This window comes from Mobula hypostoma, chromosome 4 (assembly GCF_963921235.1).
Source record: "Mobula hypostoma chromosome 4, sMobHyp1.1, whole genome shotgun sequence".
NCBI lineage: Eukaryota > Metazoa > Chordata > Chondrichthyes > Myliobatiformes > Myliobatidae > Mobula > Mobula hypostoma.
In genome coordinates, this window is record NC_086100.1 from 53,697,835 (window position 1) to 53,713,333 (window position 15,499).

Consider the following 15,499-nt stretch of genomic DNA (forward strand, 5'->3'; position numbering starts at 1 on the left):
TGGGCATTTTGGGATGTATAATAAATGCTGGCACTGTCAGCAAAGCCCAGGTCCTAATATGTATAAAAAGATTTCAACTCAAGTAGGGCTCTCCCTGCAAATCTGAAAAAAGCATTTGGGAGGACAGCTGTAGATAGTTCAAACAAATTGGTAATGTTGCAGTATCTAGGATTTCTTGTAACTTTGGTCGTATCTTCATGATTGCTCTTTTGTGCGGCTGATGAACTGGAAATATTCTGAAGAGCCAGAATTCCCGACCACATTTTAATCACGCAGAATAACTTCTACAATACTCTCTGAATTGCAACATGGTTGAAGTAGCAGCTTTAATGCACATTTATATTTGGAAGAGGCATCAAGGCAGATCAAAAGATTTTAAGCCAGATCAGCTTATTTTAAATTGCTCCCTGCAATTAGCAATGCCTTTGGATCATGCGGCAAACTCAGTGCGGTATAATACAACATGAAAGTGACTCAAGTAATTGAAGAAAGCATTAGGCCGACTGAGAGCCTGCATTCATACAAATGCAAAAATTACCCCTGAAATTCAGCACGCAATAAAGAAATTGTCCATATTAAATAAGCTCTGTAAAGGCATAGCTCAGTTCATTTAATTACTTACTCTTCAAGACACACTGATTAGGTTGGCACATCTTTATGACATTCTGAGACAGCATACTAAAAGTGTGTGAGAGTAACAGCAACAACTGCCCTTGCATCCTTACATTCATATCCATTGGTACCACTGTTGGTAAGAAATAGAACTAAGAGAAGACCTGGTCCATGGAAGTGGGGGCTTTGGTGAAAGTAATTTTCCCTTGAAATCCTTTGCCTCAGTTAGAAATCACATCCTACCCAGTGTCCAAGTGGTTTTGTCTGACTGCACAGCGATGCCCAGTGGCCACTTTATTAGGTACCTCCTCTACATAGGGAAGAATATAGGGAGCTAGGAAGGGAGTTGAGAAAAAGGACCGCAAAGGTAGTAATCTCGGGATTACTGCCTGTGCCACGCGACAGTGAGAGTAGGAATGCGATGAGGTGGAGGATAAATGCGTGGCTGAGGGATTGGAGCAGGGGGCAGGGATTCAAGTTTTTGGATCATTGGGACCTCTTTTGGCGCAGGTGTGACCTGTACAAAAAGGACGGGTTACACTTAAATCCTCGGGGGACCAATATCCTGGCAGGGAGATTAGCGGGGGCTACTGAGGTGACTTTAAACTAGAATGGTTGGGGGGTGGGAATCAAATTAAAGCGGCTAGGTGTGAGGAGGTTAGTTCACAACAGAGGGATGGGAACCAGTGCAGAGAGACAGAGGGGTGTAAAGTGAGCGTAGAAGCAAAAAGTACAAAGGGGAAAAGTAAAAGTGGCAGGCCGACAAATCCAGGGCAAGCATTAAAAAGGGCTAAGAGAGTTGTAAAAGAGTGCCTGAAGGCTTTATGTGTCAATGCAAGGAGCATTCGTAATAAGGTGGATGAATTGAAAGTGCAGATTGTTATTAATGATTATGATATAGTTGGGATCACAGAGACATGGCTCCAGGGTGACCAGGGATGGGAGCTCAACGTTCAGGGATATTCAATATTCAGGAGGGATAGACACGAAGGAAGGGGAGGTGGGGTGGCGTTGCTGGTTAAAAAAGAGATTAACGCAATAGAAAGGAAGGACATAAGCCGGGAAGATGTGGAATCGATATGGGTAGAGCTGCGTAACACTAAGGGGCAGAAGACGCTGGTGGGAGTTGTGTACAGGCCACCTAACAGTAGTAGTGAGGTCGGAGATGGTATTAAACAGGAAATTAGAAATGTGTGCAATAAAGGAACAGCAGTTATAATGGGTGACTTCAATCTACATGTAGACTGGGTGAACCAAATTGGTAAAGGTGCTGAGGAAGAGGATTTCTTGGAATGTATGCGGGATGGTTTTTTGAACCAACATGTCGAGGAACCGACTAGAGAGCAGGCTATTCTGGACTGGGTTTTGAGCAATGAGGAAGGGTTAATTAGCGATCTTGTCGTGAGAGGCCCCTTGGGTAAGAGTGACCATAATATGGTGGAATTCTTCATTAACATGGAGAGTGACGTAGTTAATTCAGAAACAAAGGTTCTGAACTTAAAGAGGGGTAACTTTGAAGGTATGAGACATGAATTAGCTAAGATAGACTGGCAAATGACACTTCAAGGATTGACGGTGGATATGCAATGGCAGGCATTTAAAGGTTGCATGGATGAACTACAACAATTGTTCATCCCAGTTTGGCAAAAGAATAAATCAAGGAAGGTAGTGCACCCGTGGCTGACAAGAGAAATTAGGGATAGTATCAATTCCAAAGAAGTAGCATACAAATTAGCCAGAGAAAGTGGCTCACCTGAGGACTGGGAGAAATTCAGAGTTCAGCAGAGGAGGACAAAGGGCTTAATTAGGAAGGGGAAAAAAGATTATGAGAGAAAACTGGCAGAGAACATAAAAACGGACTGTAAAAGCTTTTATAGATATGTAAAAAGGAAAAGACTGATAAAGACAAATGTAGGTCCCCTGCAAACAGAAACAGGTGAATTGATTATGGGGAGCAAGGACATGGCAGACCAATTGAATAATTACTTTGGTTCTGTCTTCACTAAGGAGGACATAAATAATCTTCCAGAAATAGTAAGGGACAGAGGGTCCAGTGAGATGGAGGAACTGAGCGAAATACATGTTAGTAGGGAAGTGGTGTTAGGTAAATTGAAGGGATTGAAGGCAGATAAATCCCCAGGGCCAGATGGTCTGCATCCCAGAGTGCTTAAGGAAGTGGCCCAAGAAATAGTGGATGCATTAGTGATAATTTTTCAAAACTCGTTAGATTCTGGACTAGTTCCTGAGGATTGGAGGGTGGCTAATGTAACCCCACTTTTTAAAAAAGGAGGGAGAGAGAAACCGGGGAATTATAGGCCGGTTAGCCTAACGTCGGTGGTGGGGAAACTGCTGGAGTCAGTTATCAAGGATGTGATAACAGCACATTTGGAAAGCGGTGAAATGATCGGACAAAGTCAGCATGGATTTGTGAAAGGAAAATCATGTCTGACGAATCTCATAGAATTTTTTGAGGATGTAACTAGTAGAGTGGATAGGGGAGAACCAGTGGATGTGGTATATTTGGATTTTCAAAAGGCTTTTGACAAGGTCCCACATAGGAGATTAGTGTGCAAACTTAAAGCACACGGTATTGGGGGTAAGGTATTGGTGTGGGTGGAGAATTGGTTAGCAGACAGGAAGCAAAGAGTGGGAATAAACGGGACCTTTTCAGAATGGCAGGCGGTGACTAGTGGGGTACCGCAAGGCTCAGTGCTGGGACCCCAGTTGTTTACAATATATATTAATGACTTGGATGAGGGAATTAAATGCAGCATCTCCAAGTTTGCGGATGACACGAAGCTGGGTGGCAGTGTTAGCAGTGAGGAGGATGCTAAGAGGATGCAGGGTGACTTGGATAGGTTGGGTGAGTGGGCAAACTCATGGCAGATGCAATTTAATGTGGATAAATGTGAAGTTATCCACTTTGGTGGCAAAAATAGGAAAACAGATTATTATCTGAATGGTGGCCGATTAGGAAAAGGGGAGGTGCAACGAGACCTGGGTGTCATTATACACCAGTCATTGAAAGTGGGCATGCAGGTACAGCAGGCGGTGAAAAAGGCGAACGGTATGCTGGCATTTATAGCGAGAGGATTCGAGTACAGGAGCAGGGAGGTACTACTGCAGTTGTACAAGGCCTTGGTGAGACCACACCTGGAGTATTGTGTGCAGTTTTGGTCCCCTAATCTGAGGAAAGACATCTTTGCCATAGAGGGAGTACAAAGAAGGTTCACCAGATTGATTCCTGGGATGGCAGGTCTTTCATATGAAGAAAGACTGGATGAACTGGGCTTGTACTCGTTGGAATTTAGAAGATTGAGGGGGGATCTGATTGAAACGTATAAGATCCTAAAGGGATTGGACAGGCTAGATGCAGGAAGATTGTTCCCGATGTTGGGGAGGTCTAGAACGAGGGGTCACAGTTTGAGGATAGAGGGGAAGCCTTTTAGGACCGAGGTTAGGAAAAACTTCTTCACACAGAGAGTGGTGAATCTGTGGAATTCTCTGCCACAGCAAACTGTTGAGGCCAGTTCATTAGCTATGTTTAAAAGGAAGTTAGATATGGCCCTTGTGGCTACAGGGGTCAGGGGGTATGGAGGGAAGGCTGGGTTCTGAGTTGGATGATCAGCCATGATCATAATAAATGGCGGTGCAGGCTCGAAGGGCCGAATGGCCTACTCCTGCACCTATTTTCTATGTTTCTATGTTTCTATAATAAAGTGGCCATTGAGTGTATGTCCGTGGTCTTCTGTTGCTGTGGCCCAGTCATTTCAAGGTTCGACGTGTGTTCAGAGATGCTGCTCTGCACACCACTAACGAAACGCATGAGCTATTTGAGTTACTGTCACCTTCCTGTCAGCTTGAACTAGTCTGGCCATTCTCCTCTGACCCCTCTCATTAACAAGGCATTTTTGCCCGCAGAATAATGCTCACTGGATGCCTTTTGATTTTTGCACCGTTCCCAAGAGATCAGCAAGTTTCTGAGATACTCAAACCACCCCGTATGGCATCAAAGTCCTTAGGTCACATTTCTTCCCCATTCTGATGTTTGATCTGAACAACAACTGAACCCCTTGACCATGTCGGCAGCTTTTGTGCATGCATTGAGTTGCTGCCACGTGATTTGCTGATTAGATATTTGCATTAATGAGCAGTTGTACAGGTGTACCCAATGAAGTGGCCATTGAGGGTATGTGTGGAGCGAGCTGCAGTGTGGTGTCTGGGTGGGTGGCTGCGCTCATACCTCCAAAACCAACGAATTGCATTGGTAGAAAACTATAAACAAGTTTTGAGTTTCTATTGTATAACAACACAAAATGAATAATCTGACACCCTATTCTGGCATGTAGCATTGATTTTTGGCCTTTAAGTTTTGTGAAATTGAAAAACATTGTGAGCAATAGTGGTTGGGCAAGTTATTATATATGGTTGTGGGACTGCTTTCTAGTAGTGAAAGGGAGCAGGTCGTTGACAAGTGATGCTGTCTAACTAAACCCCACAGCTCTCAAAGTGTACCCAAAGTGTCCTGTATACAATCGGCAGCTCCTTTCTCTTCCAGCTCCGTGTGATTTGCCTGCTCCTCCATATGTATGTCCAAAGCTACTGCATATTACATTGTGAGGTGCTGAAACAAGCTACTCTCTTTCTTGCCCACTTTTCAGATCAATACGGGAGTTCTTTGTAAAGCAGTCAGGGCATCTAAGTGTATTTTCAACGTTCTGAAATCTTGCTCTTTAACACCTACAGTGGCTTCTTTGGTAGTGTTCCGATGCTCTGTTAATTGATTGTTCCCTGTAATTATACACCGGATTTTCCATGGGTGGATGTTGCCTACCAATGATCAATCTGATCTTTCTCACTCTGAATGGCACCATCCATGGTGGAGCTGCTGCAAATGAAACTTCTCATAAACAGGACCTCTATTGTTGCCTGGTAGCTTTGTGTGTACCTGATTGAGTAATGCAATAGATGTCTTGAATAGGATGCTGGAATAATCCCAAAATGCAGGCTTCAAGTCGAGACAGACTCTGACTGAAGATCAGGGTGCTGCTGCAGGGGCATCAAGATAAATGCATGTAGATACCTGTCAGCATGCATAAACTCACTTACAAACAGCGAGGTGTACTGATGACTTTGAGGAAGTCAGGATCCTTCCAGGTGAAGTCTCCAAACTGACTTGAAGTCACATTTAATGTTATTAATTGAAATTAATAACACAGTTAATAACACTGTCCAGTGGAGGCACTGGAGTTGCTGCTTGATGTCTTTGGGTTAAATCCAGACATCAGCAGTCTCAGATCACAATGCAGAACTGTTGACTGTTCAGGGAGGTCTCCATCCTTGGTCCTGTGAAACCAAGGGCATCAAAGGTTACAGGAAGAGGGCAGAATATAATAAATCATTCATGATTGATTAGCGGAACAGACTTGATGGGCCAAATGGCCAAATTCTCCTTCTATGTTTTATGGTTTTATGGTCTTATATTGCTCATCAAAGTCATTTACAAAACTGCCAGCAGCAGGAATTGTTTAACCAGGTGCCTGGGCTCCCCAGTGGTATGTGCATAGCCTTATGGATCTATTTGGCAAAATGTGCCTTTACCTTCAGTAGTCTTTGAATAATGAACTGCAAAGAGTACCAAACGGACGGCCTGTCACTCTGACATCATCTATGGTTTCCTCATTTTAAAGCTGTTAGTCATCATAGGTCCAAGAACAAGTGAAGCATTTTGTAACTCAGACAATTCAAAACCCCAGATGACATACAATATTCTTCTAAGTACACCATTAACATTCTCAGCTGTGAACGAAAAGCTAGACAAGTTGAAAGTGCCATAATCGACCATTACCAAGGGCTCCTTGGAATCTAATTTATCTTAGAACATGGAAGAAGGGAGCAGAGAAAGCAGCAACTAGTATTAGGGCACATTCCAAGTTCAGTTAAACCAGTTTATTGTACATTAGTGCTTATCATACATGTTTAGTGTGCTTTGTCCAAGTTAAGATTCAGGGTGTATATTTTGTAATTCTGAAAACCTTTTTCTTCTGTGGGAAAGGAAGTGGCCAGCTGCTGGACATCAATACTCATCTTTGAGGCTAGATGTTTCCTACTATTCTGTTTTTTGGGATCATCAATGACTCCAGAAAGCGAGGCATCATTGGGATGAATCTTGCGGCCTTTCTCACTTTCAGAAATGCATGGAACTTCTCATTGTATGATGCCAGTATAAAAGAAATTTACAGTACTTATCCCAGAATATCTAACAGATAATGTTAGTTACCTAATTACTTAGCCTCTTCCACTCTTAAAAAAATAGAGTGCAAGTCTGCAGCATTTCAATTCCCATGTCTAGAAGATTTTGAAGAATTCCTGTACCAGTTTCAAATAATTTCCTTAAATGACCCTTCTTATCCAGTTCCTCCATTGATGCTTAACAGGGCTGATTTCTTACAATTCACCAGTCTTCCTCTTTTTTAATTGCTTATATTTCCTTTATTCCACATTCTTTCTCTTTATATCCTTAAAGCTTTTTCCACAATCTTTTTTTTCTACCTTTTCTTTTCTTTGATTTCTTATGTTACTTTTTATAGTTTTCTAGTCTGCTGTATTGTCACTTTTCATTGCATGATGGAAGGCTTCCCTTCTAGCTTAATATTGTCCTCGTGTGTTGACAATGGAAGTTTTCATTTACTTTACTTCCAACAACACAATCTCCTGTTCGTCTTGTTTACCTATTAGTCCTGTAGTCAAATTCAATATGGCCAATTTATTCCTCATCCCTTCAAAAATTGTCATATTTAATTCTTTAAATCTAGTTTTCTAGTCTCTTTTTTAATGGTTGAAATCCATATTATGCTATGGTCCCTTTTTCCCCATTAGATTCAGGTTCCTTATTTATCACAAGTTCAGTGTGACTGGTCCATTCCAAAACTTTTTTTTTCTTTAGAAAGTTGCCTCAAACGTATCCTGGAAATTCACTGCATTTAATAATTGATTGGTTCTACTTTTACCAGTCTCGGTGAAAATTATAATCTCCCAATGTGCAAATTTGTTTTCATTTTTGATCTTCATCTTTGTACCTACTTTCAGTTATTCTCTTCATTTGATCTGTTGGTTTATCAACTTGCATAGTTTTCTGCAGACTAATAACCGAAGGCAACTAAAAAGAGATTTGCATTGATTGATGTATTCTACAATGAATTCGTGATAAAATAAAAATATCAAAATAATGATTTTCTAACCTTACTGATTATGAACACATAGAACAAAGCTTTCTATATTTATTCCATCTGGCATACATATTTATAAGAAATGAACTTTTGCCTAAATGTTCCCACTTCAACTGACAATTGTAGTTAATTTCAGTGAAAATGTGCATTGGGCTTTACATTGACACCATGAGAGCAAGAATAGACCAATGGCAGAATTTTTCTGAAGCCTTGTTACCATGGTAACCACCAACAATCATGATGTTACACACAGGAAACAGTTCAAATTAAAATTAGAATTTAGAAATAACTAAAATGATACCAGATATATTTTGTTAATATAAATGATTAATCTAAAATGCCAGGACCAATGTAAGCTATTTTCTTGTTTGCTTTTTTGCTGCTCTGAAGCTTTGAATATTTTATGCTCATTGTATATACCTATATTTGATTGGCAATTCCTTGTTAAGAAAAATCACAAATGGAGTGTAGTTGTGATCGATAGATTGAAAGCAGTAATTGTTGATGACAATAGTTAAGTTGGTTTCCAAAAGTGCAGATGAAAGTGTGAGCTGTTAATTAATGAGGAACAGTTGGATTTACTGAAACAAAGGAGCACACTGATTAAAAATGGCAGCTGTGGGTGGAAAGCTAGAGGTAGGTATATGAAGTGAAAAGCTGCATTTAACAGAAGAAGGACAACGAAACAGTAACAGAGGTGGGTTCAGTTATGATAAATAAGATAAGTTTGGATAGATACATGGATTAGAGAGGTATGGAGGGCTGTGATAAGGCCATACTGACATGCCCTAGATGGGCCGAAGGGCCATTTCTGTGCTGTAGTGCTCTGATACTCTGTGACTCCAAACTGATTTCAGAAAGGCAGCGAGTGTGGGGGGAGTGCACAGGCTTCTGTCTACATCACTGGTTTGAGGTTGAGAGGGTTGAGAGTTTTATGTTCCGAGGAGGAAACATTACCAATAGCCTGTACAACCACATTAATGTCATGACCAAGAAGGTTCATCAATGGCCTCTACTTCCTCAGGAGTCTGAAGAGATGTGACATGTCCCTGTCGACCCTTATGACATAACAGCTTGGCATGGCATTTGTCTGCACGTGAACATGAGGAACTGTAGAGAGCTGTGGACACACTTCAGTACATGGTGGAAACCAGCTTCCCCTCTATAGACTTAGTCTATACTTCTCACTGCTTTAGTAAAGCAGCTAGCATAATCAAAAACCCCACCCACCATGGACATTTTCTCTTCTCCCCTCTCTCCTCGGGCAGAAGATTAAAAAAAAAGCCTGAAACCAGAGTCAAGGACAGCTTCTAGCACACTGATTTCAGACTTTGAATGGATCTTTTGTATCATAAGATGGAATCTTGGTCTCACAATCTACTTCATCATAGTTCTATACTTTATAGGTTAAAGCACTGCATTTTTACACTTCATTCTGCATTGTTATTGATTTACTTTATTCTAGCACAATGAACTGTTATGACTGGATATGTATAGACAGTATGCACAACACACTTTGCACTGTATCTTGGTACACATGACAATAATAAACCAATACCAAAAAGGGTTAATGCAAAGAATGTTTTGGAGTGTGACACTTACAGTGTTAATGCAAGGAAGTCCATAGGAGTCCTGGTTCTGTGTTAAATTCCAAGTGGTTGAACATGATCTAGTAAAGTTGGAGACATATGAGAAAATAAAGTTAATTAGCAAGGAAGCTAATACTAGATGTATTTTGATTGACAACGGAAAAAAATAGTTTATTAGTTGGAATAACCATGCATGGAGAAATGATGTGATGTTGGAAGTGCTGATGAAAGATGGAAATACTTTGTGATCTTTCTGGCAGGGTAGTTCAGCTGGCAGCTGTGAAGGATTAAAATTAAACCATTCACAGGCAACCACCAGGTTGAGAAAGTTACTAGCAGTAAAGCACGATTAGGATGGACCAAAGAGTATTACTGGGTTGCTGGCTGAGAGAATGGGGGAATTGGGACTTTACCTGTGGGTTCCAATAAATACTCCTGCCTTGCTAGGCCCCACAATGTAGGTGTGCGCCAGGAGTGCCAGGGACTGATCAAAAGTCTACTGGTGATCCTTGGTTGTCAAGGTGTTCTGAATTGTTTTCACTAATGATGCTCTGCTTCACAGTGGTGTGAATTAATCTGCGGCCAAAACAACCTATGTTAAAACATTCCAGAAAAATACTGGTGCTCTGTCTGATCATAGTGAATGGGGAATGTCGGAATCATCCATGTAGCAAATGCTTTTGTGTATTTGATGCAAGTGGTAAGAACTCTTCTATCCTATGTCTCTAATTTCAATGCAAGTTCTGTTCCTGCTGCAGTTATACTGCCAAATCAACATCATGTGCAACAAAAGGAAAAGTGATATTCCATTTGAGAAGCAATCCTCATATAACTCGTACTTGCTCTAAAGCCAAACAGAACGTCTCTACATCACCAGGCTAACTTGTATCTCACTGATTATGTACCAGATACGGTACGATTCCATCACCCCCAGCACAAGGTGTCACAGGGAGTCTGTTTACACTCCTAGAATCTCCCAAAATATGTATGGGGTTTCTAACAGTACTATTAGTGAAAGAATGCTGCTTTACTCCTTTTGCTTTACTGCTGAATGATCTTACACGTGCACTGAAGCATATACACAGAGGTCTATTGTAGTCTACCTCAGAGCACTTACATTCCGGTATTTAATCCAGCCTGATGTCTGAATGGTTACTACTCTGAGTTGTGCATACTAGCAAGAGACTTTGATATGATTGTAATCATGAAGGTGAAAACTGCAAGAAATTTAGAAAACAGATTCCCATAAAATTTATTATTTTAGATGTTTCAATGCAAGTCAAATCTTATGTTGTCAGAAACGGCTGCTTTAGTTATTGTGGTGAATCAATTTAAGATAGGTGAAGTACTGAAATTACAAAAAGAATGGAGTGGTGCAGAAAGCTATTTGGTCCATGCCAATATCCTAATACTTTTAGAACAACCATTCACTTCTCACATTCCATGTGACTGCATCTTAAATGATTACTGGGGTTTTGCATTCATTATTGTGGTTCAATCTAACCTCTGATCACTCTGAAGAAGAAACCTCTGCTAATAGAGGTACTTTGTACCTTTGCCCCTTCCCTTGCTATAATTTTATATTATAGCTTATTGACTAAGATAATACCATTTACTATTTTACATAACTCAACAGGGTTATTTCAGCCCAAACTGTTTCCGCTTCTGTCCAAAAGGAGACCTTCCCACTTACAAATTAAGCCCAGTTCACTCGTTCAATTCTGCATCGCCTCTTTTCAGGTTAATTAGAAATAGTAGTGTTCCTAAAGCTGCCTTCTGCACCCTGAAACTAACACTATACTTAAGTATCTGTCATGAATTAATCTTCACCAAATTCTGTACGCATGCAAGTCTTATCCTGAGTCCTCTCACCTTTGAGTCTATTAGGTGGATTATAATCAAATACTTTTGAGATATAGCCACATTATTCCTGACACAGGGCTTCAGGGTACTGAAGCAGGGGTCCATTTGTCACTTGTCATTGTCCAGTTAGCAGTGCATTTCTTATTTTGCTGAGACTGAACACGGCAAAGTGGGGTGTTTAACACTGATCTACGATTCCATAAGCAAATAAAATAGTTTTAAATTTTATTCCTGTTTACAGAAGAGCAGGACTATGGCGTAACCAAACCAATACAGCAGCATTTCTGTATTTATCGCAAAGAATAATGCTGACAATGAATCTTGTAGCACTAAATTTAAGAGACCAGGTGATTGAAGGGGACTAGGACAGGGCCAATGAGTTAAACTGTCTTTTCAACAGGTTTGATGAGGAGGCTTCTGTTTACTCCTCTACAACCCATCCACCCCAGCTCCTGCCCTCTCACCCCTTGCCCTCCGTCTCTCTCCAAGTACACCAGAGAGCCAACAGCCACAGACTGTCTCAGCTGGGCAGATAAGGGGAAGGCTCAGCAGACTTCACCCAGGCAAGGCTGTGGGCCTAAACGGCATCTACCCAAGGGTACTCAAGGTGTGTGCTACTCAGCTGGGTGCAGTTTTTCAATACATCTTCGATCTGAGCCTGGAGAGGATCTCTAAGCTGGGGAAGTATCCTGCCTAGTTCCAGTACCCAGGAAGACACGTCCCACCACGCCCAGTAACTACAGACCAGTGGCACTGACCTCACATGTTATGAAACATTAGAAAGACTGGTCCTGACACACCTCCGGACTATCATAAATCCATCACTGGATGCCCTGCAGTTTGCTTACCAACCACATATTGGAGTTGAGGATGCAATTATCTTCCTCCTTCAACAGGCTTACACCTATCTGGATGAGCCAGATAGCACTGTGAGAATCATCTTTCTGATTTCTCCAGTGCTTTTAACACCATATGACCTGCTTTACTAGGGAGTAAGCTCATGGAGATGCAGGTGGATGCTCTGCTAGTGTCCTGGATTACAGACTACCTGTCCAGAGCTGTGTATCAGATACTGCGGTCAGCAGCGCAGGGGCACCTCAGGGGATTGTCCTGTTCATCGCCTACACCTTGGACTTCAGATTCAAATTGGAATCCTGTCACCTGCACAAGTCTTTGCGGAATTCTGCAGTTGTGGGCTGTATCAGCCAGGGTCAAGCGGCCGAGTATTGAAGAGGCTGAGTGGTGTGGGCTGAATCATCTGCAACTCAACATCACTAAGACAAAGGAGTTGGTGGTGGACTTCAGGAAGCTGAAAACACCCTGCATTCCCAGCTCTATCAAGGAAATTGATGTGGAGGTTGTCTGGGACCACAAATACTTGGGAACTCATCTGGACAATGAACTGGACTGGACGGAAAATACAGTAGAAGGGACAGAGCAGACTGTACCTCCTGAGGAGACTCTGGTCATCCAACATCTTCAGTACTAGGCTGCAGATGTCCTCTGGCTCAGTGGTGGCCAGCATTCCATTCTACGCTGTGGTCTGCTGGGGCGGCAGGGTGATAGCAGGGTGAAGATCGATAAGCTCGTCAGGAGCGCTGGTTCTCTTATGGGGATGAACTGGATTCCCTGGTGGGTGTGTCTGAGAGGAGGATGCTGCAGAAGCTACGAAGCATTGTGGACAATCCCTCTCACCCCCTTGTTGACATACTGGACAAACAGTGACAGACTGATTCTACCAAGGTGCACCACAGAACGCCACAGGAGATCCTTTCTCCCTACAACTACTCCTCCTTAGTATATAAGTATATGGTTTCATTTCACATCTGTGTTTTGCACTATCACTTTTTGTACATCTTGTATTTTAAAGTATATATTTTTGGCTGTAACAGCCTTGCAACAATAATTTCCTTCTAGATAAAGTTTTATCTAATCTTAAAGGCATCAAGGCACTGGTGTGACTTAGATTTTGGCTAATGGTCAGAAAGCACAAAGTGGTAGGAAATAATTACTTTTCAAATTAGAAGGAAATACAGTGATGTCCCCTCTCCAGGGATACTTATTATAATGTTGCTTTATCCATATATGTTAATGATTGTACGCAATTCATTTTTTTTAAAACTTGCTGAGGGAACAAAACTCATTGCAGTAAGCAATGAGGAGGATGTTAATAGACTTCAGGAGAATATGCATAGGATGATAGTGAAAAGAGGAAAGACACGACTGATGAATGTTACACACAGCATACCTTGGGTGGAGAATGTGAGGAAATAGGGTGCAGGAGTGTTTGTTGCAGACGCAGAAGCCTAGGTGTGCGTGTGCATGAATCCTTGAAGATGTAAAAACACGTTGAGAGAAAAAAAACAAAGCACGAGGAACCTTGGCTAGCTGAAGAGGCAGAAAATAGATTTCAGTTAAATAGACTGGAGAACCACAACTTCTTCAGTCGAGAAGGAAAGGTTGGGAGATTTAACAGAAATGTTCAAAATGATGAACAGATTCTCAGTGAAAATGCGGAGGCACCCGCTAATGGTGGATAGCAGAGGCACGGATTAAAGATGACTGATGAAATGACCAAACTTTTGTTTTATTAATAGCGTGCCGACGTCCTGAATGCACTGCCTAAAAGGGTAGTGCGGCAGATTCAAGTGCAACTTTCAGAAGTAGATTCAATATAGGAAGGACAAAACAAAAATAGAAGGCTGTGAGACGGATCAGCCGCTTCCAGTAGAGATCGCTGAACGGCCCGGTACTGAGATTTTTTAACCTCTCCCTGCACGGAGATTCCCCACAGCCGCCGCAGCGAGGGCTGCGCCTCCGCTGAAAATGCACAAGGCAGTGCGTTAAGTACCAACAAGGGCACAATGCGTCCAAGGCAACCCCTGCCCTTTTATTCAGTTTGCGACAATAATGCGCTCGGTCAAGACATCTTGCTGTACAACAGCTATAAAATGATAGTTTGACAGTGCCCGAGGCCCCATTTAATAGAAGGCAGATCAACATGCCTGCAAATTCCGATATGCCCAAACGGCTGCTGTTGTATCTTCCTTTGAGTAAGCGGGTTGCGAATTTTTGAGTGCCGCGAAACGTGTCAGCTCAGCATTAACGCAGAGTTAGGAGTACGGCGAGAACTCGTGCAACCTACTGGTGCGGCGAGAAAATGTGAACTAGACACGGGGGTGGGGGTTGTTGGCGTAACTGTAGGAGGGGCTCACTAACACGATGTAAAACTGCTGGCAATACAGGCAGGTCGCTGGGAAATCTATACTGCAGACCATCAAAGTGGCGAGTTTTCCTTCACCAAAGTATTAAATCACTGCAGGTTTGACGAAAAAGACGAGACTGTAATTGGGGGAGTTTAGCTGAGTGTTTTCCGTGGTCAGTTGTTGACTTGCATCATTCCTCGGACCCGAAGAGCATCGAAGTACCTGTGATGCAATGTTCCGCTGACACCTCTCCGGATTAAACCTACAGTAGCCCTGTTTTCAAGTGTTGCAGGGCGGCTGGTTTGTGCATTTGAGGTTAGCTTTTTGACTTGGGCTCCATTAACCAAACAATGCAAGTCTCTATTGCGTGCACCGATCACAATTTGAAGGCACGGAATAATGAGGAAAGGCACAAGCAGAACTCCAGCAGTCCGAAATTAGGCAATGGGGCCCGTGCGAAATTCCGGACGGTTGCTATCATTGCCCGAAGTCTGGGACACTTCATACCCCAAAACCACATGTCTTTGAAAGAATCCACAGCAAAGCAGACGGGGATGAAATACAGGTATGTGAAATGTGTTCGCGTTTTATTCGTAGCTTAGCGATTTATTCCATTGCTTCAGCAAAACGATTTCAAACCTGAGTAGAAATGATGATAATTCAAACTGAGAAGTAACAATATTCTGAGCATAGCATTCAAGTGGCATTATAATGGCTCAAAGAGAGTAAGGCGTGAGTTTGTAGTAAATTAGTTATAAGCTTCCAAGTTTTTTAGAGAAGGGAAGAGGTTAATTATAATACAGTAATGATTGTGTTTTAATGTAATGTTAAACAGATTGAGAACTTTGGAGAATTAATTAATTATGGCTGTACTTGCCACAAAAAGGAGATGGCTGCTTGTAGACTTCGTGCGAAGTATTCTCAGCAGCAGCTGCAATTTGCTTTTGTATGAAATATTCTTTGTCATTAAATGTCAAATTGAATTACTTGTCTTTCTCAT

General features: G+C 41.9%; 1 protein-coding gene across 3 annotated transcripts in view; it reads left to right on the forward strand.

Annotated features, from left to right (window-relative positions):
- kcnab1a (potassium voltage-gated channel subfamily A regulatory beta subunit 1a) overlaps nucleotides 1–15,499 on the forward strand; it is a 322,363-nt gene that overhangs the window by 38,314 nt on the left and 268,550 nt on the right. The window contains exon 1 of one of the 3 annotated variants that reach the window (XM_063045805.1): nucleotides 8,143–8,192. The exons of 1 other annotated variant lie outside the window; for it this stretch is intronic. In XM_063045805.1, the coding sequence (XP_062901875.1) occupies nucleotides 8,179–8,192 (14 nt within the window). In that variant the 5' untranslated portion in view covers nucleotides 8,143–8,178. Of the gene's footprint in view, nucleotides 1–8,142; nucleotides 8,193–14,370; nucleotides 15,065–15,499 lie in introns of those variants that run through there. One more of the 3 variants, XM_063045803.1, reaches the window with a different exon arrangement.